Genomic DNA, 26,645 nt, shown 5'->3' with positions numbered 1-26,645 from the left:
TATTAAATAACACCATTTACAAGAGTTTTATGACCTCCTTGAAAACAGAGGCTATTACTTGCTCTTTTCTGAATCTCCAGAACCTCTTAATTATTGCTTGGCACATAACAATCTCTCAACAAATATTAGTTGAATTGAATTTAAACCTCTACCTTGGTACTCACATAACTTATTCTAATTTTTAGGACATTTTTCAATTTGAAGATCAATCTAAAAATACAGAAAAGGGAAAAAACTACATGTTCAGGTAGAGAAGACTACTACCTACTAAGTTGGAGCCAAAAGCTTAGGAGTAATTAAACGTTCAATGCATATGGAACGGAAGTGGGATTTTTTTTCTTTCTTTAAAATTGTGGTAAAATATTTATAACATGAAGTTTACCATTTTGACCATTTTTAAGTACACAATTTAGCATTCACTACGTTTAGAATGTTGTACAACCATCACCACTATTTCCAAAACATTCCATCACCTCAGAAGTTCTACCCATTAAACAATAACTCCCCACTCCACACACTCCCCTTTCCCCCAATCCCTAATGACTTCTGATTTACTTTCTATCTGATTTTGTTTATTCTAGATATTTCATATAATTAGAATTATAAAATATTTATCCTTTTTCCTCTGCCATATTTCACTTAGCATAATATTTTCAAGGTTCGTCCATGTTGTAGCATGCATCAGGACTTAATTCCTTTTATGGTAGAAAGGAGCTGTTTTTATCTGGACAAAGGTGGTTCCCTTTTTTCCTCTCCTAGTCAGTATGGCAGACACATTCCTTAGACTCAAAAAAGTCTTCTTAGTGTATGCTGTACTGACGTGGGTATGTAACTAGCTGTTTGAGATGCTGTATCATTAAGCATTGTTTTCACAGCATCATGCCAAAGTACTTAAGGAGGAAAAAGGAGGTACAGATGACATTCCATTGCCTCTGTCAGCTTCCCATAATCAAGGATGTATATATTTCTGGGAGGAAAAAACAACAGAGATATCTAAATAATGGGTGGAGGCTTAAATACCATAGGGCGGGACCTGACATGCACGGTAGGCATTATGGATTGCTATTTTAGGAGACCTTACTGGGTTACTGCAGTAATGCAATCTTTTCCTCCTCTTTTCTTTTCTCTTCTCCTTTTCTTTTCTCTCTATTTCTTTCTTCATCGATAAGATTTTCTATATTTTAAGCTTAAAACCTAGGAAGAAAAATGTTTTGTGAAGACATTGTAACACTAAGGTTTACTTGTAATTTCATTTTTACCAGGTTCTTCATTAGAGGCTGTAACCACTTGTGAACTCTGTAAAGAGAAGTTGCAGCTTAACCTGGAGGATTTTGATATTCATGAACTCCATAGAGCTCATGCAAATGAACAAGTTAGTATATTTTGCCTAATTTGGTAAGTGTCTATTCTGTGCCTTAAGGACAGCTCTTGAAGAAAGCTGGTCAGAAACCCCACATTAAAATAACAACAGCAATAATAATGGTCTTAACATAATTCTCTGTTACTGTATTAGGTGTTATAATTTCATAATTTTTCTTTATTTTTCCCCTTAACTTTTTATAAGTGAAAGACAACCAAGTCACAGGTTTTCAATTTATAAAGATAAAATTTGTCATGCTTCCTAAATAAGCCTGAAAATAACAAAAGCTTAGGAAAGTTGTCCCAAAGTAGGCATGTCAACCTTATTTGCCCAGAGCTGTAAGTTTTTGAGATGCTTAAGTGATAGTTAAAATGAAAGAAAAACTCGATATTTTCCCTCTTCTTCTCTACTGAAGGAAAAGTTGGGTGGCTGGGGAATGGAGGAAGATGCATTTAAGGAAATTACAAGTGTGATTCTAGAGCCAAACTATCCAGGTGTGGTTAGCATATTTGTTGTAAAAACAGATATGATGACAAAGGACTGCATGAGATGCTTGAAAAACACTTTTTAAATAAAGAGATAATGGATGGACCCCCTTTTAATCTGGTTAGAACTATGAGTCTTCCTTATAAAATATACAGACACAAATTTAGCGTGTAATTTAAGGGATTCAGGATCCCTTGAAGCTAATTGCTTAGATCCAGGTTAAGAATCACTGATCTAAAGAATGAAACATTAGGCATTTGATGTAGCATAGTTGCTACTCTAATACCAGTTATATTGTTTTATTCTCTAATGAGCCAGTTGTCCAAAAAGAAAATCATTTTCAGCAATGAAATTTTGGGGGTTTATTTATTTTATTTTATTTTTCTTTATTTTTTTTATTATTTTAAGCAATGAAATTTTTTAAATCCCTGAGGAGTCTCAGACATCTGAGCTTTGGTATTTTAAAGAACAGAGGAAAGAGTATAGAAAGGTGGAATAATGCAGAAATAATTATGCGTATAAAAGTTCATGGAAAGATTTGTATTATTTTTTAATTCTATTTTTCCACGAATCTTGGTAGTTTGTATGTGTCCAGAAATTTATACATTTCCTCCAGGTTTTCAAGTTTGTTGGTGTATAGTTGTTATTAATAGTATCTAATGATTCTTTGTATCTCCGTTATATCAGGTGTGATGTCTCCTTCTTCATTTCTTAGTTTTCCTTTTTGGGTCTTCTCTATTCTTTTTTTATTTAGTCTAGCTAATGGTTTGTCTATTTTTTTTTTTTTTGTCTTCTCAAAACCAGAGTAGGTTTCAAAAGGATTTTTTTTCTTGCCATCTTCTTTGTCTAGATGCTGCATTATGTCTCTTAAACGCAGTTCTTTGGTTTTTCATTTCAGCCAGGAATGTTTTTATTGTTCCCCAAGCGTTTTAATGAACCACATTTCAAAATAATTTAGAAGTGTTAGGAAATATTAGGTGGAGTCATTGTACAAACAATGACAGCCTTGATTAAGCCTCTTGGCTTTAATTTGTTTTATGTGAATCTTGGATTCTTGTGACCTGACAACCACCCTCATTTTAAGTGATTAGTTTAATACAGTTTATTTCCTCATTATCCAGTGGCTTCATCTTTTTCAAGGTAATAATCATTTAAACATTTAAAAAATTTTTCCAGATATATGATTTCCTTTTAAGTTAAAAATAGGCAAAACAATTGTTACATAAGCATTTAAAGTAACCTTTAATAAATTAATTTCAAATTTCTTTTCTTTTTTGAGTGGGGGGAGCCCAAATCCATAAACTTAGTGTTATAAGGCCACCCTCTAACCAACTGAGCTAACCAGCCAGCCCCAAATTCCTTGACTACTGGATATAATCTGATAACCAGTTACTTGCTAAAGTTGGTACTAAGAACACACAGTTCTTAACATTGGATGAGTTAATTACCCAAAAAGGGTGCAACTTATAAATAGTTCACTATGTAAATATTATAAGACAGATTAGATATTTAATAATACTGTGTTCATTATTTGTATTCATAGCTTAAAACAAAAAAACAGTTTAAACCAAAGAACTCTGCTTTTACCAACTACAAATTTCTGTGTGAATGATATGAGTTACTTTTTATTCATTCTTTTATTTACTGTTGCCTTTAAGTTAATTGTAGTACACAAGAAACATTCATGCTGTCAGAATAGGTTTTAGCTATAGCATTAAATGATAAATTTAAGTAAACATACATAGCTATATATATTAATTTGCATAATAAAGTCTATTATGAGCTTTATAGAAAAGCAAAGCATTCATTCTACCATCAAATGATTTAAAAGCTCTACTTTTATATAAATAATTACATAAAGGAAGACTATGAGAATAAGGAGGATATTTACATCTATTTGGACTCATACAACACTAGTAAAATTTTATGAAATTATGAAGGGCAGCTGTTTATTTCTCATTTTAGTAGATGGCACCATCACTTACCAAGAACTGGATATGCGTACATTTTCTCTAGTTTATCAATGCACTATGAATATCAATCTCAGTTCTACTAATTTTTTATTATTTTTCCTTTTCTCCTGTTTCCTTCCCTATTGAAGGCTGAGTATGAGTTTATCAGCTCTGGTCTCTACCTAGTTGTGTTATTGCACTTGTGTGAACAAAGTTTTTCTGATATGATGGGAAATACAAATGAACCAAGCACACGTGTCCGAGTAAGTAATATTAGAGTGGGAGAGAGGGAGGGTGTGATACAGCAAATGTTGGCCTTGAAAAGCAGATTGTTTTATATGTTTGCATCCTATTTCCTTTGAGGAGTTTTTATTTTAAATGTTTTTTTTAAATAAGGATATTGTAGATTTAATGGAAACTGCTGTTGTCTTCCTTACTTTTACAACAAGCAGCCTAATTTTCTCACAAAGCTGTTTTAGAGAAAGAAGTAATTTTCTAGCTCTTGAAGGTAATTGGAATATATTCCAATGAAAAACAGGGACAGAATTGGAAACACCAAGAGAATATGTTCTTTTTAATTTAAAAAACAAAACAAAAAATAGCCTCAGTATTATAACTTAGAAATTTGAAACTGAACTCCAAAAGCCGAAAGAGTATGGAAAATTAACTTCAGTTTATTTGTTACTGTTCTGTAAAAGATGACCAGTGTACTAATTTAAGTGTTTATATTACAAACTCTTAAAGATGTGGACTAGTTGGTGTTTGCTATATGTACGCTACTAACCATAATATAACAATTAGGCTAGGTTTATGTTAGGCATTTAAAGTAAATGATGTAGTTTGCCAGAGTGTACCAGAAGAGACTTTATATTCCGCTGCCTTGGTGTTTTGTGTAGCAGAGTCTAGGGCTTATATCTGTCATTACTGTAGCATTCTGAACACTTTGTATCTTAAAATGTGTTCATAAATATATCCTTCAAACTATTTTTTATATAAATATTTACTTGATAAAAATTCAGTAGATAGTTCATGTTAAAGTTTCATGTTTTTATCTTGAAAACTTACTACTGCTTCTAAATTAGTAAAATACTTTTCTGTATTTTTATCATCTGTGGACATTACTTTAGTGAGCTGATTTAGTGAGAGAAAAGAGAATGAATTGTCAAGAGTGTTCAGAATTTGAGCAAAGATCTCTTGACTAAGTACTTTAGAAATTATTAGCCCCTAACTTTAGTTAATTCTATACGATTTCTAAAAAGATGTCTTAACTCTTCAGAATGAATAAATCATATAAAGCGTATGTTTCTTTGTATTAATATGTTTGTAAAAGTTATTATTAAAAAGTTAATGTTAAAGTGGAAGTCATTTTTATGTTTTTTTTTTTAAGTATTGTTAAATGTATACTTCTAGAGCTATCAAATTTAGGCAGGAAAATATTGATTCTTGGGGTTTTTTTTAACTGACCACTAAAATTGAATTTGTTTGGGTCCAAATTGCAAGGGCTTTTGTTTTTTTCTCCCTCCATTTCATAACTTTTAAAAGCGTTATAGAAGAAAACAAAACAATTAGATAAAATTTTTGTATCTGATCTCACTTCTAAGAAACTGTTTTTCTACATGGTTAATAATGATTATACAAAATATTTGAAAATAATACCCTTTAGCTTGTAGTTTTTGATGTGGTGGGGGAAAGACCCCTAGTTAAAGGCTTAAAATGGTGTTCGACTTCTTAAGTAAAAATGAATCTCCTATACTGATTCTCTCTTTAGATCCATTTACAGCATTTAAACTACCATATTTCTTTCTGCATTGTTTCTAGTTTATTAACCTTGCAAGAACTCTTCAGGCACATATGGAAGATCTCGAAAGTAGGTGGAATTTCCCCTCCCCAGACTTGTTGAATTTACTTTTGCAGATTAAACCCATAGAGCAAAACCTAAGTATATATTCCTTTCTACCAAATCAGAGCTTTATTTATAGGCTTAATAATCCCAAAATGACTGATTTGGGAAATATGGGTTGGGCAACTGACATTAGTTTTAAAAGCATATTTCTAAAAGTATACTTACTTTAAAGTATGGAAGGATATAATTTTAACCAGTAGTACTTTTTACTTTTATTTTAAATAAAATTTTATTTTTTATCACTTTGATTTTAGTACTTGTAATCAAAAAGAAAGCATAAATTTAACTACCTATCAAATCTGATAGAATTTTTTTTGTAAGAGATTTTACTTTTAGATCATAAATTGTTTTCCTGGGGCTTATGTATGGTTTCAGGAAATAGGGGAGAAAGAGCCCTTGATTCTGAGTCTGTAACAGAAGCTGTAGGTTTTTGTTTTTTTTGTTTTTTGCTCCTCATTTAGTTCCTCATGGACCTTTAATAGGCAGCCAGCTTCACTAGCAGCTCCAATCTCTTAAGATCACGTTCCAGCATCAGAACTTCTGCCTGTGCTCCTATGTGAAGGCACTGTTGTGCCCAAATCTTTACAGGCGTCTGCACAGCCTACCTCCTTCTTCTCACAGTCTTACAGCTTCCAGGGTGCTTCATACCAGGTGGGCACAGGTTTTGGTGGCTCTGGAACAGGTCCTGGGAATCCAAGATGACCCCAGTTAACCCCTACCTTTTACTTTTTCACCCAAAGCAACAGGCTCTTCATTCCAGTGCACTCTTTGAAGTGTTTTTTAATATGTATTCTCCAAATGATTACGTTGTGTACTCATTTTCAAAATACTTGGAGTGTTATCTGTAGTGTGCTTAACATTTTTATAGTAAGAGAAAGCTCAGTATCCTTTGAAGTAAGTTTTGAGAAGGACTTGGTCCTTATAAGAACCTTTTATTTCCTTGAATATTGTAAGCCATGGGTTTTTGTCATTAAGTCTGTACTGTTTTTAAGTTTTAAAAGGATTTCAGATTAAACCAGACAACACATTTTCACAATTTTAATCAGTATACGTGAAAATAAAGGAGTCAGTGGGAATTTATTTGGTGTAAAAAAAATTTTTTCCATTATTTCCCGTAATTTTTCTTCTTAGTTCAGATCAGTTATGATGGTTAGTACAAACGTCTCCTTTTTTGCATGTTTTTAAAAAATTATAATTTATGCTTTGTCAGATGCGATGATAGTAATTTGTTTCAGTGTATGTTTTCCCCTGATTTCTCAATTTTTGAAAAACTAACATTCTCATTTAGAATTTAGTTCCTTAAACATAACAGTATTTGCTCCCAGCATGTGAGAGAGAAGAAAAAGATGGAGGTGAAATATACCCAAACACAGCTGAGAGTGAAAGATGTGGGTGCTACAGGTTAACTCCTACACATCAGAATATTAATATATTCTGAAAACTGGCTTGGGCTGAATTTTCCTCTGTGGTGTTTTTAATCAAATAGAAAACACAAGAAGTTGCCTAAAAAGCTGTTGTCTTTTAGTTTGATATTTCTCCATGATATAACATAAAACTTAACCATATTTCTATCAGTCAAAAGTTAGGTATATGCTTAATATCATTTATTAAAAATGGATTTCATCTATAAGTGATGCATACTTTTCCTGTGCTTTGCTCTAGGTTGATTCCATTTGCTGGATACTTTTACATTGTCCAATATCAATACAAAAAAAGAGTACATTAAACTTTTCTGCTTTTGATAATCGGGGGAGATGCTGGTTGGATGTATATTTTAGTGAACTTTCATTTTCCTTCACATGCAGAACAGTTTACAGAATACATAATTTTATACCTATGGTGTCCTTCCAAAAGACAATCTGGGGTGCTTTATATTAACTCTTGAGCTGCTAGTGACTCTTGTATAAGTTGAAGTCAGAAACGTATTGCAAAAGTGGCAAGTTTCTGACTTTGTGGAGACATGGGAATAATCTCAACAACAGGTTTTTAGTGATTCCAATTACTTTAACTTAGGCTGTGTCTATATAAAGCTTTTTTGGCTTACTAAATAGAGCTTTATCTTGGCATTGTATAGACATAGCTTTGATGTAAATCACAAGAACACCCATAACATATTATTCTGTGTACATTTTTTTTGTTGTTCTCATTGGATGCATCAAACATGCAGTGGTAATAAGCCAGATTCTACTCAGGTGTGTGAGAACACTTGCCTTAAATTCACTTTTTCTCTAGTGTATATATCATTAGCTACTATGAACACGAATTGTTCTCAGAAATATTTTAGAAGATGCTTTTGAACCACATTTTAAGCATTTTCATTTTTATAAAAACTATATAACATTACAAAAAGATATGGGGGTGGGGCGTTGTGGATGGGCATCACCCACAGTCAAACCACCCTAACCCTGTCATGATAACTTATCATTCTGACCAAACAGTATACTAAATTGGGATTTTTGTTTTACAAGTCATTGCTGTTCTGGCTTCATATTTATCCCTCCCATTCTCATCCCCCTTAAAATCATTGATTATCCTGTTTTCTTTCAACAGCTTCAGAGGATGAATCCGAAGAAGATGGAGACCATAACAGAACGTTTGATATTGCCTAACTTCATATAAGACAAATGGACGATCTGTGAACAAGTGTTTATTAAAACTGGCAATTAAGAATGAATTAATTTTGTGGGGGATTGCCTGTTAAATACATTGACTCTCTATATAAAGCGAATATATATATACACATGTATGCATGTATATATATATTCGTTCTCAAGTGTTACTGAATTAAAATTTTACTGCTGGACCTTTTAACTTGGCCAGCTAACTCTATATAAAGCGAATATATATATACACATGTATGCATGTATATATATATTCGTTCTCAAGTATTACTGAATTAAAATTTTACTGCTGGACCTTTTAACTTGGCCAGCTAACCTGATGTTTATAAACTGGTAATCAAAAGTTTTTCTTTTAGGTGAGTGGGAATGTATTACTCTCGTTTTAAATATCTAATGTCCATTAACCCTTTTTTGTGTTCTGATTACTGTAGTCATATTTAAAAAAAAAAAAAAGGTTTGTGTTTTAGTCTCTTGCTAGTGAGAAAAGTGGGACAAAATATGCTTTTGAAATAAAATGCCAGTTGGCACCTAATTATTTTTTCTTTTAAAATGCCTTAAATTGCAGTCTCATTTTGATAATCATTTGCTTCCAGTGTTTAAAAATAAAAATAAAAGGAATGGGGAGGAGGTTATGAAGAGCAGCATAATATTAGGTTTCCAAATTTAATTTGAATTTAAATTCATTTAGCAGTAAAATAATTTTTAAAAAAGTATATAAACATAAAATATATAAATGATGGATAAATTTTTGTATTGATTTGCAAAATGCAGATTATATTTGATAGGCCATAGTTTATAGATATTCCTCTTAGGAATATCACAGCTGTAAATTATATCAGAATTGCCCGTAAATGCTGTTTGGTTAAAAAAAAAAAGAATAATTGCAATCTAAAGGTAATGATTTATTTTAAAATCCCACATTCAAAGTTTAAAACACTGGTTTTCAATATGTTTTTTAGTGTTGTCACTTCTTTTATAGATAAATAAGATACAAATAACTTGTTTGGATCCTGGTCCTTTTTAACTGTTTCTTGATAATTCTGAGCATTTATTTGATGACTTACTAATATTTTTCACTATCTTTGGAGAACAGATGAACATTACCTATTCACCATGAATGGGTCTTACACTGTGGTCATGACTTGTGTAAACTTCTATAACACTGTAGTTTTCCTTTGTATGTACCATTAGGATACACTTAAAAACACCTTCAGGTGGTTTCAGGTTAAATTCTGATAGTATGGCAACAAGCTACTTTATCAGAACCTATATAGAAACCGTGTAATTTCTCAAACGTGAATGAACAATTTGCCCACACTTAAGTCAGTTTGTTGGTCTTATGTAAAACCTTGGCTTTAAATAAAGTGCATACTGATTGATTTATTTTACAGTTTGAATGTTTCCTTTTAAACTGGTCCTCAAAGAAGACTTCAAACCCTGTAACTAAGAATTTTATTAAAATTTCAAATGAAATCCCATTTCATACAATAATACAAATATTTCTAAAACATTTGTTCAATTCTTGCTTGTTATCTTTGCATTGTCTTACCTGAAGCAAAAATACAGAATCTGAGGATGCCAGTTTTAATATATTCTGTAGGTCCTTAGGGATGTTTTGAATTTGAAATATTTATATTTTTTGTAGAATTCAGTATGAAAAGTGTCTGCTTAACCCACAAATTTTTTTATTTATAAATTTAAATGGTAGAAAGCATTCCATTGTTGTGATATAATTTATTCATATATAGTTTTGTCATTAAATACTAAGTGACAGTGATAACAGACAGTGGCCTGAGCCTTATGTATTCTTATAGTTCTTTAGTACCACTTAGTATTTAAATATTGTCATATTAGTTTCTGATATCATGTAAGTGTGATACTACTGGAATAAGAAGGTCTAAGAGAGAAGTCTATTGGTTTTCAGTTTTAAACTCTGAACAATAATAAAGAAACCATACACTGCTCTCTACAAAGAATGCAAATCCTCAGAAAACGTAGGTAAAAGTGTTATTCTGTGTAAATATCTGCCTCGCATAAGAATTATATTCTCATTATTAGCTAGAACTAAGATGTTGAAGAAAGCAATTTCTACATTCTGAATGTAGTAAACAGTCTTGCCTATATTATCCTTAATATTAGAAATACAGGCTTAAATGATCCAAGTATAGTCATGCATTGCTTAGCAACAGGAATACATTCTGAGAAATGGCATTTTTAGGAATTTTCATCATTGTGCAAACATCACAGAGTGTACTTCCAGGTACCTAGAAGTTATAGCCTATTTCTGCTAGGCTACAAACCTGTATAGCATGTTATTGTACTAATACTGTAGGCAGTTGTAACAGTGGTAAACATTTATGTATCTAAACATAGAAAGCAAACTTTTCAGCTCCGTTATAGTATTATTGGCCACCATCATATATGTGGTTCATCATTGACCAAAATATCGATATGCGGCACTTGAACTGCATCTGTTGACAAAATGAATAGATATAAGGGCCTGTTAAAGAAGTTGTAATATATAAAGAAAGTTAAGATTTAGCACTTGTATTACCAGGGACTTCTAGACCTGTTGAAAAGTGAAATCAAAGATTGAAAATTACATCACAGTTTAAAACAGCCATGTTGGAAGAGCTGCCATTAGGTAGAAATTGTTAAAACATACAGAAGAAAATTAGTTGTGTGGGAGTTGAAGGGAATATTCTAGAGCAGCGTCATCCAGAAAAACTTTCTGTAATAATGGAAATTTTCTGTAATGTATGCTGTCCAATATGGTAGCCACTAACCACATGTGATCTGAGCACTTGAAATGTGGCTGATGTAATTGAGGAACTGAATTTTAAACTGTATTTCATTTTAAGTTATTTAAATAGCCACATGCCTGTTTTAGGGAAGTGATAAGATTGGTCTTAATTCTTAAATGAATGGTAGAATTTGGGTAGAAAAAGAAGGAAGGAATTCCAGGCCAAAGTTCACTATTAGCACTATCAACAGGCTATCAATAATAAAATAGACATCTCAGCCACTACACAAAATCGCAGAAATTTAAAGCTCTTAGCATAGTTGTGTTCATGTAATACAGCTAGTATAACACTTGATCTTTTAGTACCACATAGCCACACTGTTTATAGTTGTCTATCACTACTTTGTAGTTATCTGTGTCTCATTAACAGTAGTGCCATTAAATGTAATAAGGGATGTTTTTGATTCATAGTATAGTGGTCACTGAAAACAGGTGACACGATCTGCGACTTTGCTGCCATTAGCCACGCTAGAGAGAGAATTTCTCCCCATAAGAAAATTATTCCTAATAAGAATTGATGGAGCATGGGTTCAGGAGAGAGATTACTTTCCTTGAGCTGTAAAGCTTCTAAGAATAGTAAGTATAATTTTGTGTGAAGCCTAGCCATTCCTTATCTTTTCTAATACTCTTTTTGAGCTATAAAAGATGGTAAAGAAAATCACTCATTTCTGCTTTCCTCCATTTTCATTTTTTACTCCCAAAATGATTATTTTCACCCTTAAAATGTACTGGAAACTTTGATCAGCATCACTACTAACGTACTTAATGTTTTTCTTCAGTCTTTGCTTACAGTTCCCATGGCATTGAAGAAAAAAATTTATAAATGCTTGGGGAGCATGAGATACCTTGTATAGGAAAAGTTATGGTGGTAGGAGAATAATCCTTAAAGCGGCACTATGATGTAAGTGTTAACCTCATCACCAGCCTTCTCCACGCCTTCCTGGACACAGCTATAATTTTTTGTTACAAAAAATTTATAAAATTTTAATCACTTGCGATCAGTGCTTGTGGTCCAAAATGGAATGTCTAAAAAAAACTGCATAATTATGTGGAGTATGGGATGTAAAAATCTGTAGTTTTTTTCATCTAAATCATGAAGATAAAAATACTAAAGGAATTATCTGCCAGAATAACAAGTATCAAGATTATTTAAATGTATAGAATCTATTTTAAAATTAGATTTAATTCATCATATTTACTATTTATTAATAAAGGAACAAGGCAGTTAAACCGTAAAGTAAACTGGTTCAACTAAATGGAAGGAAAGATAGAGGAGGTAAGACAAGTAGGCTGAGTTTTTATTTTATCTGGTTTACTACTTGGGCTTCAAGCTCCCCTTCATCTGAAAGGTTCTGCATTTGAACAGGTGATTAAAACTACCAAATTAAATCTAAGAGCATTCCTTCTTTTAAAACTGTTTTTATAACAAACAAAGGTTAATTTTTGTCACAATTGATGAATACATGAAAATGTTACTGGAATAAGGAATACCATAAAAGCTATAATTTTCAATATCAAGTTTTATATTAAAGTCTTGCACAGGAATTGCTGTCAAGGCATTTAATGTCTAGTCTGAGATTACCAAAAACTAGTCAAATTGAACAGCATATTCATTTTCTTCAACTACCAAAACACAGTCGTCGTCATAAGGTGATTGGGATGCAGTTGAAAAAACTGTGGTGAAGCCAGAAGCAGAATTTCTTTTGTACAGGAACCAAATGATTGCTCCCAAAACTGTCAAAATTACTGTGCTAGCAATCACCAAAGCTGATATTAAAATGTGATTATCTGAAAAAGAAAAGACAAGAATATATGGGAAATCAGGGTACAAAAGTTGCAAGTATTGCATTTTGTGGGAGGACAAGTGTTCCATCATGCAACTATTTCTCTATATTGAGAATTTTCCACACAGATGAGAAAATATATTTATTACTGTCAAGATTTATATTTCTTAGCCTGAAAAGTGGCAAGACTTCAAAATTTCATCTAAATTTTGCAGTTCTCTACTGAAGATCTTGAAATTGAAATCACCCAGGTACCCCAAGGTCCTGTTTTGTCTTCCTTGGCGTTTGGGGCGGGGGGGCTTTTTTGTTTTGTTTCCTGATCTAAGACTTTACAAATTAAGACCTAGTACTGTCTTCAGGAATATTATTTAGATATTGGTTACGTTAATGAGGCTTAATGGTTTAATGGTTCACTTGGTTTTTGGGATTTAAGATTTGTTTCACTGAGTAAACACCAAGAGCTTTATTGTTTCTTTACATTCATTCAAGTAACACTGTATATTGTGTTTTCCTGAAGTTCTGTTAGTATGCACAACCTCGCTGCTCTTCCTATTCAAAACCTTTGTAATCTTTCTGTAAGAATTTAGTTTAATAAATCTAGGGGAATTATTTGGTTTAGAAGTTAGGAAAAGGAAAATTATTTGGGGAAAGTATTTGTATTATATATATAAGGTTACTTCAAAACGTCACGGAAGATTCATTTCTTTTAATTCTCTTTTTCCATGAACTTTTTGAAGTACCCTCGTGTAGTAATAAAGGACCCAAAAGAATGTGAAAAAATTTCAGAATTATTTTTTCTTTACAGATGCATGTTTGGTTATTTAAATCTATTAGTGCTTCTTAAAATGAGACCTGGAAGAATTAAATGTTAGTGAGATAAATCTGACCAGAAGTCATTTGTTAAGGTGAGGGAAAGACATTGATATTTTTAAAAATTTGACATTCTTTATAAACACAGTTGGGTGGAGTGAGAAAATGGCTGCAACTGAATTTTCTTTTTGATCCTAAAATAAAATTTCATAGTGTTAAAAATTTGGTAAAATGCAGGGGTGAGAGTGTGGTTATTATTGGAGACATTAAAATGAAAAAAGCCGAGGATTCTGTAAACTGAGTTCAAATGGGATTCTTTCACAGTTAAGTACTTTTATTAAACTTAACAGACCATTTTCAGTATAGCACCCTAACTTTACCAATGTGAACACACTTTTTAATATATTTACGAATGTACAATAATACTTTTATAATCAGTAGTACCTAAATAGTGATTACATGATCAGCAATACAGTCAAACTAAAAGTAAACTTTGGACTGAAGGAGCGTGATAACTGAGAATGACTTGCAAACTCATAATCACAGCTTAACGGAACATTGAAAGACCTAGTGTCCTAAGAACTAGACAGTATCCAAGATTGGTGGGACACAGTAAGTATACATGCTCCTTGTATTTTCACATTCTGCAAGTGACTTGTGGCCAACTTGCCTCTGGGGCTTTTAGTTGGCTAGCTGCATGCAGCTAAAATGTGGGACAAAGCCAGTCTCAAGGCAGCTGATTAGCAGTGCATTGAAACTATATGTAAAGTTTGTTTCTAGAGGAAAGGCTAGTTCTACATTAGGAAATCTATTATCTACTTCACTAATTAAAGGGAAAAAAATCCATTGCTTAACTGAACATATTGCTATTATCTAACACCTAATCCCAATTTAAAAAAATAAAGTTCTTCAGCTTCATTAAGGGAGGGTGAGAAACCTACTGACACATAAGTTTTCACTTCCCTGTCATTTCTCAAACCCGTACAATCCATCTTCTCAACCTTTGATATGAAACTGCTGTGGCAGAGGTCACTAATGATCTTTACATGACTAAATGCATCAACACATGGACAACTTCACCCTGAGGCCACTCAACTGTTCGACATCTAGCCTTAAAGTGTTCTCACTAGGCTTCCCTAAAATTGCCTTCCTTCAGACTCCTTCCTAATCAACTTTGTGTACTCAAAACTTTCCATGGTTGATTTCAACCAATTGAGTCTTATGTAAATTATAGATAAGTATATATGTGTAGCCAATGCCCCTCCGCACTTTACTCCCAAATCCATTCTTCTTGGATTCCTGTAACTAGCTACTGCCCAGTCCAATCTAGTTTTCCTAGACTGCCTCCCCGCTGATTATGAAGACTACACGTTCTTTTTAACCTTTTTCATATCTGATCATTTATCTTCCTCCCACCTTCATACCTTGGTTCTAACACTGATCACCTGAGGCCTCAAATCCATCTCTTAAAAACTAACCGTGAAATTTTGAGTTGGACTCTAACCACAGATTAATGTTTTTATTGGGTGCTATATGTGTACATTTAATTCTGAGGCACAGTTTAAATGACTTGCCCAAGTCCACTTAAGAAATAACAACAAGGGGGCCGGCCCGGTGGCGCACTGGATAAGTGCGCTGCTTGCGAAGCGCAGCAGCGCTCCCGCCCGAGGGTTCGGATCCCACATACAGACCGGTTCCCGCTCACTGGCTGAGCGAGGCGCAGGGGCAACGCCAAGGGTTGCAATCCCGTTGCCGGTCCCTGGTCCGGTACGGGGGCAACACTGAGGGTTGCGATCCGTTGCCGGACACGGAAAAAGACAAAAGACAAAAAAAAAAAAAAAAAGAAATAACAACAAGGGCCGGCTCGGTAGAGTGCGGTGCTTGGGAGCGCAGCGGCGCTCCCGCCGAGGGTTCGGATCCCATATAGAGACTGGTCCGCTCATTGGTTGAGCGCGGTGCGGGCGCGACACCGAGGGTTGTGATCCATTGCCGGACACGAAAAAAGACAAAAAGGAAAAAAAAAAAAGTAACAACAAAAATTAAATCCCTCATCTTGGATAGCCTTTCCTCTCCTGCCCGGTAACTACATTCCCTTCAAGATTTAACTCCTAAGGGGGAGCGGGTGGGAGGTTGGGGATAATTGCGTGGGGGACATGGGGTACACTCACAGTTTGTGGTAATATGCTGCCAGTATGGATCTGGCCTCACATCTTGGGCATGAGGGGTGACAGTCAGCTTTGTATCATGAATGTTCATAACCAATAGCAAAAAATTGTTTTATGTATGAGGAAAAGAAATTCCTGCGTCATCTCAGTAACATTTGCTGAATTCAGCTTGGGGTCATTTCCCCTTTCCCAGATGCTTACCACACTTATGTGCATTCTAGTTTAGCCACCTTAATTCTCTTAGTATTCTCGGGGGTCTTCCAGCTTACACTTGTATGAAAGGGAACTCCCTGTCTGCCAAGGTTGTAGGTGTACTTCCACTGTTAGTCTCCTTGTTGCTTCAACTCTGGTTCTATTGTTATTCCTTAAAGTCAAACGAAACCTAATCCTTCTCTGTATGATAGGCTTTCAAACATCCTTTCACTTCTTTTAGATCTTCATTCTGCTCAAATACGGCCTTATCATTGAGGCCTTCCCTTGCCACCCTACTAAGAAAAAAAAAATGTGTATATATATATATATATATATATATATATATAATCAGTACCTCCCTTCTCCTTGCACTCACATTCATCCTTATTCTGCTTTTTCTCTGTACAGTATATATATATCACTATCTGATGTGTCATATATTTGTTTATATTTTTATTTTACCCTTCCCACTAGAATGTAAGCTCGAGATCAGAAGCTTTTTCTGCTTTGCTCATTGCTCTGTCTTCAATGTCTTAACTTCACAAGAAAGCCTGGCACATAGTTTTTGTTCACTAACTTATACACACACTTATTTTTTAAATGAATGCAAAGATAATGCTTTCTCCGGAGTCTAAACACCAAATGTTGTTTGATATTTTGATGGTTCCTGACAGTTTTGAGGCCCATCATAGACCTACTTGCTTTTCTCTAAACATGTTTCAATTTACCTATTTTTTTTTTCCCAAAGCATATATATGTACATAGCTTAAAAGTCAGTTCCTTTCAGAAGGTATGTAATGAAAAAACACTGCTCCTGTCCCACTACTTCTCACCCACTTAATGCCCATTCCTTAAAATTAACTACTGTTACCTCTACTTCTGAATAACATGCATACACTGCTTTTCTTGATTTAAAAAGTTTTTTTTAATTGTGGTTAAACACACATAACAAGTTGTTACCATCTTAAGTGTACGACGGTTCAGTAGCATTAAGTACATTAATACTGTGTAACATCGCCACCATCTGTCCATCCATAGAACTCTTCATTTTGCAAAACTGAAACTCTGTATTTGTTAAACAGTAATTCCCCATTTCTCCCTCCCTCAGCCCTTGGCAAACGCCATTCTAGTTTCTGTCTGTATGAGGCTGGCTGTTCTACAGACCTCATGTAAGTGGAACCATGCAGTGTTTGTCTTTTTGTGACTGGCTTATTTCATTTAGCCTAATGTCCTCCAAGTTCATACGTGTTGTGGCATGTGTCAGAATTTCCTTCCCTTTTAAGACTGAATAATATTCCATTGTGTGTATATACCACATTTTGTTTATCCTTTCCTCCACTGATGGACGCTTGGGTTGTTTCCACCTTTTGGCTACTACAAATAATGCTGCTGTGAGCATGGGTGCCCAAATACCTCTTTGAATCCCTACTTTCAGTTTTTTAGGTTATATATTCAGAAGTAGAATTGTTGGATCATATAGTAAATCTATTTTTAATTTTTTGAGGAGCCACCGTACTGTTTTCCACAGTGGCTGCACATTTTACAATCCCACCAACAGTGCACAAGGGTTTGAATTGCTATACATCCTTGTCAGCACTTGTAATTGTCTGTTTTGTTTTGTTTTTAGTTGCTAATGGGTGTGATGTGATGCTTTTTTAGACTTTTTTAAATGCTGTATTGTCTTCCTGTAGAAGAATTGAGGATACAGCTATATAACAAATTCTTACACTCTTTTCCTTCTCCATCACAGTTCTATCATAGTAAGCCCCAAACAGAAGATATTCATGATATCTGGCAAGGAGTCAATCAAAGCTTAATTAAAAATTTTTTTTTAATTTAAAAAAATGATTTTTTTTAACCTACCAATAAATAAAAAAGGTAGCCCAGTAAGAAATATGGACAAAAGACTTAACAGGCATTTCACAAAGGAAGTCATACGAATGGCTAATAAGCATGGGAAAAGGTGCTCAGCCTTTTCACATTTCATTTCACGAAAATGAAAAAAAAAATACACAGCCATATGAATGGCTAAAATTGAAGAAATTGACAATACCAGCGTGGGATGAATGTGGAGCAAATGGACCATGGTTCAACCACTTCAAAAAAATACTTGGTGGTTTCTAGTAAAGTTAAACATGTAGCTACCCTATGACCCAGCATTCCAACTTTTGCAATATATTCAAGAAAATAAGAACATAGGTCCAGAAAAAGTCATATGTGAATGAACATCCACAGGCAGCTGTATTTATATTAGTTCCAAACTAGTAATGATCCAAATATCAATAAACGAGAATGGGCAAAAGGTGATATATTTATAAAATAAAATACTATGAAGCAACAAAAAAGTATCACGTATGGGGGCCGGCCCGGTGGCGCACTGCTTCAGTGCGCCGCTTGGGAGCGCGGCGGCGCTCCGCCGAGGGTTCGGATCCCACATACAGACTGGTTCCCGCTCACTGGCTGAGCGAGGTGCGGGAGCAACACCGAGGGTTGCGATCCCGTTGCCGGTCCCGGTCCGGTACGGGCGCAACACTGAGGGTTGCGATCCGTTGCCGGACATGAAAAAAGACAAAAAGGGGAAAAAAAAAAAAAGTATCACGTATGTGCATAACACAGATGAATCTTTTTTAAAAAAACGAGTGAAAGAAGCCAGACAAAATACTATGGAATACATGTACTGTGCAGTTCAAGAACAGGAAGTTATAATCAATGGGATGAAAATCAGAATAATGGTTACCTCTATGGTGGGTGGTGGAAGGATGGACATTCACTGGGAATGGAAATAAGGGAATTTTCTGGGGGTGATGGAAATGTTTCATGTCTTGATTTGAGTGGTAGTTACACAGGTGAATACATAAACATTCATCAAGCTATACATTTAAGATTTGTACATTTTACTCTGTAAAATTATACCTTAATATGAAGAATAAAATCGATACTATGTAACTGGCGAATCATAACACACACATTGCTACTGGGAATGCAAAATGGTACAACTTTAGAACAATATCAATATTAATCAGTTACAGATCCATTTTCAATTCAGCACTTGCATTTCAGGGAATCTACAGATAATCATCTTGTATTTTGCAAGATGATTTGTTCTTTGTAGCATTGTTTATAATAGCAAATGTTTGGAAACAGCTGAGTAGGGTCTGAAGCTAGTTAAATAACTGTACATCCATATGATGGAAGAGTATACAGTTGTAAAAAGTTCAATCTATAGGTAATGGTATGGAGAGATTTCTAGAATATATTAGTGAATTAATGGGGCAAAATAAGTCCTATATCAATTTGCTTATATTAGTAAAAGAAACAGCTAGAAGGTTAAAGAAAAAACTGAGTAAAATGGTGTCCAATAAGGATAAATATAGTATAAGGTGGATGGGGCAGTATCGGCCTTATAGTTTTGATTTTTGAACAACATAAAAAAATTACCTGTTCCTTCTTTTAAAAAATGCATTTAGTAAGCCCATAAGACATGATTTATAAATTGTCATTACAACTGTGAGGTGAAACTTTTTTTTTGTCTTTTTTTTTTGTGTCCGGCAACGGATCGCAACCCTCAGTGTCGCGCCTGTACCAGACCGGGACCGGCAACGGGATTGCAACCCTCGGTGCTGCGCCCGCACCTCGCTCAGCCAGTGAGCGGGAACCGGTCTGTATGTGGGATCCGAACCCTTGGCGGGAGCGCCGCCACACTCCCAAGCGGCGCACTGTAGCAGTGCGCCACCAGGCCGGCCCCAAGGTGAAACTTTTTAAAACTGAAGATGCAGAGTCATTTCCCAGAAAAACATAATGGAGTTCAATGAAAATATAATTTGGTGTAAAAAAAAATACACGTCATACATAACTTACAGTAACATATTAAAAATGTCTGAGATCTTTCTACATTCTTATAAAAGTTCTACTTTATATTATTTGATTAATTTTTTAAAAGTCTGTAGTAATGTTTTAACATTCCAGAATTTTAATATATTTTTAATTTTGGGAAAAATGTTAAGGCCAGACCATTACTTACCTGATAAATATTTCTTTTTATATGGGACTAAAATACAAAAGAAAATAAAAATTAAAATTTATGCTTTATTATAAGATTGACTTTAAACATTTTTAGTCATCAAAAATGAATCGTTAATAGCTTAATATCCATATTTCTATTGCTTCATTAATTGTCTCTTACCTGTTTTGAACTTAGTTTTTAAAGAAGGATGTAGAGACTTAATGCATTAACTTGGATGGTGGAAAAAGAATAAGGGATCTCAAGAAAGACCTCTTGAAAACTCTTAAGACTAAGCAGATGGAATAAAATTATATGATCTGGCCCTACCACCTCTGAAATGTAAGAGAATTACATATTTGACTTCCAAGAGACTTGGGAACAAACCATCCTACTATGTGTCTTACTCCCTCTATTTAATGAGGCACACATCTCAAAACTGTTTGAAAATCAGCCCTAGTTCCCCACCCCTCTTAGAATGGAAAAAGACCTTCAATTATACTTACTAGCTGCTTTACAAAGTGTTCCTTCCACAGAAGAAACTTCACAATTTCCTTTTTTCCATTCACCTGTCTTGGTGTGCAGAAAAGCACAAGTGTCAACTAGATCCTCACCATCTTCTTGGTCTGTCCACTTATCAAATGTCATATCTGAATTATCAAACCACTTGAAACTCGCATCTGTTAGTGAAGAAATATTTTCAACATTATGACAGTTTAAAAGGGTTTAAAAGAAATCTAAAGAAAAGGGTCTAGGATTAAAGGTAGGAAGTTACTAAGGTATGTGTGGTCTAAACTGTAGGATTAAAATTAAAAGGAGGAATATATCCTATGTACAGGCAAATAAATTGGCTTAAGGGGGAAAAGTCAAGATAAAAATAGTTAAAGTATTAATAGTAACCTTAGTGTATTCATTTGAAAATGTTTATATATGACTATTTTTTCCTATAGTGATGATAAATACATTTTCATAATATAACCTTGATAATTTGGCCTATCCTTATCCTATCAATTGCTGACACTCATACTAGTTTTTATGGCCCAGCCATATTACAAAAATACTGAGCCTACAAACCTAACATGGTAATACAGACAAGATTCAACTATGGCTCAACTGAGCTACTCGAAAGCTGTAGTATAAATCATAGGTGCTGTAGTGCATTGAATTATGTCCCCCCAAAACTCACTGAAGCTTGAATTGTATCCCCCAAGTTTTATGTATTGAAACTAAACCCCCACTGTGACTGTTAAGAGGGTGGTAAATCCTATTATGATAATTGAAAGGGGGAGCCTTGAAGAGGTGATTGGATTGTAGGACCATGCCATAGAGAATTGATTAAAAATGGTGGTCAGGGGCATGGTTCTAAGGGCTGTAAAAGAGGAGGAGATTCTGTCTTTCTCTTGCACTCTCTCTGCTCTCTTTACTCCCACCATTTTGTAATGTGAGACCCCTGAGTCACTGTCACCACCACCAGATGAACTTCAGACTTCCCAGCCTCAGTAACTGTAAGCAATAAATTTCATTTTTCTTTATAAATCACCCAGTTTCAGGTATTCTGTTATAGCAACACAAAACAGACTAATACAGGTGCAGAGTAAAAAATGCAATACCTGAAGGCCACAGGAAACTTCATCTCAAACTAGAGAACTGAAGAATCTAAAAGCCATCAGTAAAGAGAGAAAAGCAAAGTCATGTCCCACAGGTAAGTATCACTTACCATCTGTGTCATAAAACATGCCTAGTAGGATATCATCCGGGCCTTTCCATTGCTTTTTCAAAGTATCCAGTATAAAAGCATTTTCTTCTTCATTATGAATGCTTATCATGTCTGCTCCTGATTTAAAGAAAAAAGCATGTTCCAGAATCAATGAAAATCACGAGGTATGTAAAAATGATGCATTATTATAAATTGCACCTTACATCTTTTAAAAGCGTCCCCTTTAAAAATACATAAATTTAACTACAGGAGGGAAAAAAAACATAGGACCAAAAATCTCCAAAAACCATACCCTATTGTTAAAGAGAAAAATCACAAACTGGGTAGACTAAGGCTGCATTATAAGTAAAAAAGGCAAATGCCTTAATGGGGGAAAAATTGGTCTCAGACTCTTAAACAGGCAACTTGCCAGTTCACCCTCACAAAAGGAAAAATATAACATAGGAAATGTGTGAAAAGCTCAATTTCAGTAAAGAGATGAAAATTAAAATAAGCAAACTTTCAGACTTTTAGATTAAACAGTGCTGACTCAAGTGTAAAAAAATAGGAACTAATAAGCAGCTAGTCAGAATAAAAAGTACAACCTTTTTGGAGAGAATTTGGCAAGATGATTCAAAAGCTCTAAAACAAGTACCTATTCCTTGTCCTTAATTTATGCTACAGTAATCATTGCTCTTTGCTCAAATAGACACAATCATTACTGTTCATCATATTGTGACACTGAAAGATGGGAAACCATAGCTTTAACAGTGTTAAAGGATTAATTAAATCAATTGTGTCATATCTTTAGAATTGAATAATGTACAGTTAGGAAATACGCATTGTATATTTACTGTCACGGACATTTTTAAGGAAAAATGCAGATTACAGAACAGTTTGCCTAGTATGATCCCATTTTCATTTTAGAAAAAATTTATTAAAATATATTTACATGGGGGGAAAATCTAGAAGCATAGATACTAAAACGTTAATCATTACCTTAGGGTGGTATGATTTAGGGTGATACTTGTTTTATTTTTAAAATACTTGCATATTTCTTTTTAAGTTTTTAAGTTTCATGCATTAATTGCATAATTAAGAAAGAAATTAAACAAAAGAAAAAATAAGACTAACTTTTAAAATACTAAATACTTTAATTAGTCCAAAGTCAGAATTCAGCAAGGTTCTCTGAGTCAGTTCTCCATTTTTAAAAACTCTATGATGGTTTTCCTATTAGCTCCAGCTGCAGTCACCTCCTGTCTTTCAAATGTCATACAGACATTTAATCTGTTTTACCCTAGTACTTATTTGTGAAATGTGACCAAAATGCCACTCTAGAAAAATCCTCAAGGGAAATATTTAACTAGGTTATAGTTTAGGCGTAAGTATCCAAAGATGAGTTTTTTGTCCTTTTCTTTGACTTTGTAGCAGCCAATGGGATTTTAATGATTTTTAACATTGTAATCTAATTAAATACTGTATAGATTTAAATTATGTCAGGGAAATAAGACACACTTTCATTTCCTTTAACAAATGACAGCATAAATCTCTAAAGAACGAATGTGCCTAGGCAAATTTTTTTACATTGCATTACCAGTGACACTACCTGCTAGGATATAATTGGGATCTTTAATTCTCTTTATGGCTAATGACAAAGCTCATATATCACAAAAAGGGTAGACTGATAATATTTATTATTTGTTGTGATAGATAATGTAGAAATTAAAGGCAAATGTTGCAAATAAAAATTCTAGCTTCTCACAATTATTTTCATAAATGAAAAATAGTAGCAAAAATGAGAAGTAACATTAAGTTAGCACAAAGCACTGGGAATATTCATAAATATATAGCTCTCTGCAGCCCAAAAAGTAACAAGTCACTTACTTTCTATACCCAAATGATAGATTCAAGATATGACTTTGTGTGGCTGTGAAGATTTTATGCAAATGTAAAATATTCTAGTATTCCTCATACTTTTTCTTCATACATGGCAGAGAAAACACAATTCATGTTGACCTACTACTGTTCTAAACCAAAACACTACCCTAGCCAAAAATAAGTAACAGTAATACTAATTAAATTTAGCTAATTTCTGATTAATAGATAAAATGGGTATTTCTGGGGTGGAAGCAAATGTATAGGATTATCAAATAAATGGAAGGGTTATTTGAAATGCATGAGGAACTTTAAAAAATCAAACAGTAAGACTGGTTAGAGTGTGGTGCTGATAACACCAAAGTCGGGTTTGATCCCTGTACTGGCCAGCCAAAAAAAAAAAATCAGTAAGGTGAACTAAATTTATAAATTTGTAACGAAGAAGACAGTTTTCTTCAGACACAAGACAAATTTTATAAGCATATTTGTACACAACAATTTAAAATTTCTAAATGGCTACCCTGCTTCAACAAGAAGAGTTAATGGACTTTGAAACAAGCAATCAAAAATCAGGTCATAAAGTTGCTGGCTATTTTAAATTTAGTTTTGCTTTGATTGCTAAAGAAAATAACTACTTCTTGTAGAAGAAGTTGGTCAGCAACTATTAACTATGTCTCTATTATAAACAGTTGCTTAACTTCAAGATAAATAATAAAGCTTGACAATGAACCTTGATCTTAAGGTTCACAGAAGCTAATAAGAGTATAGAACATGTCTTTAGTTGGCTCTCGGTCTCTAATATAACATGTTATTGAAACCTATGTCTAAGTATATCTAACATAAATTGTTTTTTTTTAAAAAAAACAGTTGTAGGGAAATTCCATTTGGAAAATCTTATAATTTTTGACCAGCAAAATTGCTATTACTTTATTCAATTGCCTTGAAATAAAATCATATAGGCATGTTGGAAATTTTGTCTTATTTTCAAAGAACCAATGTTCAACACCATTTGGCAGGTAAGAATTTTTCAAGGGGAAACAAAGTATTAAGTACTATATGGCACTTTACTAGGATTAAAAACTTCTGTTTACTTTTATTCCTTCTATAATAAGTGAATATGATTTTAATTAAGATATCCCAAATAGAATTTGATACCCTTCCAAAATGTTACATTAGTGGGTTGTCAGAAATTGTGCTTTTTATGTAAAGGGCATTGCTGAATGCTGGAGTTGTGAATATGCCTAAGACAAAATTTAATGACATGAACAAGAAAAAAATTTTTTAGGTCTCGTACCGTAATAAAAGCACCTTTAAAGAATCAAAGATTCTCATGTCACCAGCTTAGACATTTCAGTTGAAAAAGATGCTAGCTCACATCATAATTTTAGTTTGGGCTAATGAGTATTGTGACAATTAGAGGTTTAACAAAAAGATGCACTTTGGGCCAAATATATAAAGCACACCTCCAAGTACACATTTTAAGAAATGACATTATTTCTTTAAAATATTTCACAATGTGAAATTATAAGTACATTTCCTAGAGAACACTGAGTGTATGCTCTAGCAAGTAGTAGTTTCATCATTTTTTGTTACTGTGCTCTTCTTTACCACAGTCTCACTTTTCGTGGTCCTGTGTAATCTGACTTCTGCCCACACTGCATGCCTGAAACAGCACTTTCAGGGTAGAATAACAAAGTGACTAAGAACTATAAGCCTAAAATCCGCAGACCTGGGTTTGAATCCTGGCTCTGCCAATTATAATCTTTGTGACCTTGAATAAAGAACAACTTAATTGATAAAAGGGGGGTAATAATAAACTATTTGATATGTTTGTTATGATCATTAAAGCTAGGTAAAGTATATGATATGCCGAAGCACAGTGTCTGGCACAGGGTACCCACATTAGATAGAAACTGATGTTGCTAATGTTCTGTCACACTGCTTTGGATAGTACTATCCAACAACGATCTTCAAACTCAAGGATTAAATAGACACCCAATTCCACTGTCTTTGGCTTGTGAGTGGCAGAAAAAAGTTGTACATTAAAAAAGACCAGTTAGAAGTGAGATGTGACAAAACTATTTTTTAAAAGAAATTAGTGAACACTTTACTAATTTGTGAAAAAACAAAAAAATAAGCTTACCATGGTTGGTACACTGATTTCTGACATCTTCTATGCTTTGTACTTTGATGGCTTCTTGGAGAAAAATGTAACAACTGTCTTGGAACTGAACCCAGGTGGATGAAGGACAGTCTGTGGAAAAAGAAAAACACTTTTAAATAACTTGAGAATAAGAATTACATGAATTCTTGAAGATAAGGGTACTAAATTTTCACAAATACAAAAAGGCAATTTCCCTTGTTAATTCTCTGTTGAGAAATCAACCAGTGTAATCATTTGTTTCTCTCCGTTATACATGTGGGAAAAGAGAAATGTGCCAGTGATTCTCTTCTGACTTGGAAGAGCAAAGTTACAAGTCTTTAGGTTGTTTAGGAATTCAAGACATGTAAATTATAGCATTTTTACAAAGGTAAGAAACTACCAAGGAAGACAGCCAGTCAGAATTACAGGCTTCTCTTTGAAGGTTTTCTTCACAGTATATAATAATTTCAAAATTCTTAAGAGTTTTAGAAGATCCTGTTGTTGAAATTATGCCTCCAAGAACAGAGAAAAGAACAAGTTGCTAGATTATGAATATTCAGTTAAGTTTTCATATTCCATAGGAAAACAAGATTGATGTTCTTATGAATGTTCTTAATTTAACACCTCATCAGCCTATTCTTTGAACTAGTTTTGTGAAACAGAAACATCTCTCTTCCTCTATTGCTGTAGGGTAGAGGGGCATCTCCATCTTTATCTTTGTCTCTTTGTTCATTATGAAGATGTGTATTTTTAAGCCTAGGCTCTGGAATTTCATTAGTTAGCATTATAAGCAAAAGTAAGTCTGTAAGAGTTTGATTTCACTGGCCAAAATGGAGAAAGGAGAAGAGGATTATT

At 33.8% G+C, this 26,645-nt stretch overlaps 2 protein-coding genes across 6 annotated transcripts in view; one reads left to right on the top strand and one right to left on the bottom strand.

The window, feature by feature from the left end:
- MARCH7 (membrane-associated ring finger (C3HC4) 7, E3 ubiquitin protein ligase) overlaps positions 1 to 8,375 on the top strand; it is a 45,641-nt gene extending 37,266 nt beyond the window's left edge. The window contains exons 7-10 of one of the 3 annotated variants that reach the window (XM_008563920.1): positions 1,263 to 1,372; positions 3,948 to 4,061; positions 5,617 to 5,665; positions 8,252 to 8,375. In XM_008563920.1, coding sequence (XP_008562142.1) covers positions 1,263 to 1,372; positions 3,948 to 4,061; positions 5,617 to 5,665; positions 8,252 to 8,310 — 332 coding nt within the window. In that variant the 3' untranslated portion in view covers positions 8,311 to 8,375. Of the gene's footprint in view, positions 1 to 1,262; positions 1,373 to 3,947; positions 4,062 to 5,616 lie in introns of all 3 variants that reach the window. The other 2 variants (XM_008563925.1, XM_008563915.1) reach the window with 2 other exon arrangements.
- Positions 8,376 to 9,508: 1,133 nt separating this feature from the next.
- The window catches only part of LOC103582238 (CD302 antigen), a 120,765-nt gene continuing 103,628 nt past the window's right edge, over positions 9,509 to 26,645 (bottom strand). For all 3 annotated transcript variants that reach the window (XM_008563892.1, XM_008563897.1, XM_008563909.1), the window contains 5 exons: positions 25,791 to 25,901; positions 21,794 to 21,910; positions 20,583 to 20,756; positions 20,098 to 20,124; positions 9,509 to 12,913 (listed from right to left, as the gene is read on the bottom strand). In XM_008563892.1, coding sequence (XP_008562114.1) covers positions 12,714 to 12,913; positions 20,098 to 20,124; positions 20,583 to 20,756; positions 21,794 to 21,910; positions 25,791 to 25,901 — 629 coding nt within the window. In that variant the 3' untranslated portion in view covers positions 9,509 to 12,713. The remainder of the gene's footprint in view (positions 12,914 to 20,097; positions 20,125 to 20,582; positions 20,757 to 21,793; positions 21,911 to 25,790; positions 25,902 to 26,645) is intronic.

Source organism: Galeopterus variegatus, unplaced genomic scaffold (genome assembly GCF_000696425.1).
Source record: "Galeopterus variegatus unplaced genomic scaffold, G_variegatus-3.0.2 Scaffold178, whole genome shotgun sequence".
Lineage (NCBI taxonomy): Eukaryota > Metazoa > Chordata > Mammalia > Dermoptera > Cynocephalidae > Galeopterus > Galeopterus variegatus.
Note: the sequence above shows the minus strand (reverse complement) of the source record. Positions and strands in the feature narration are given on the sequence as shown.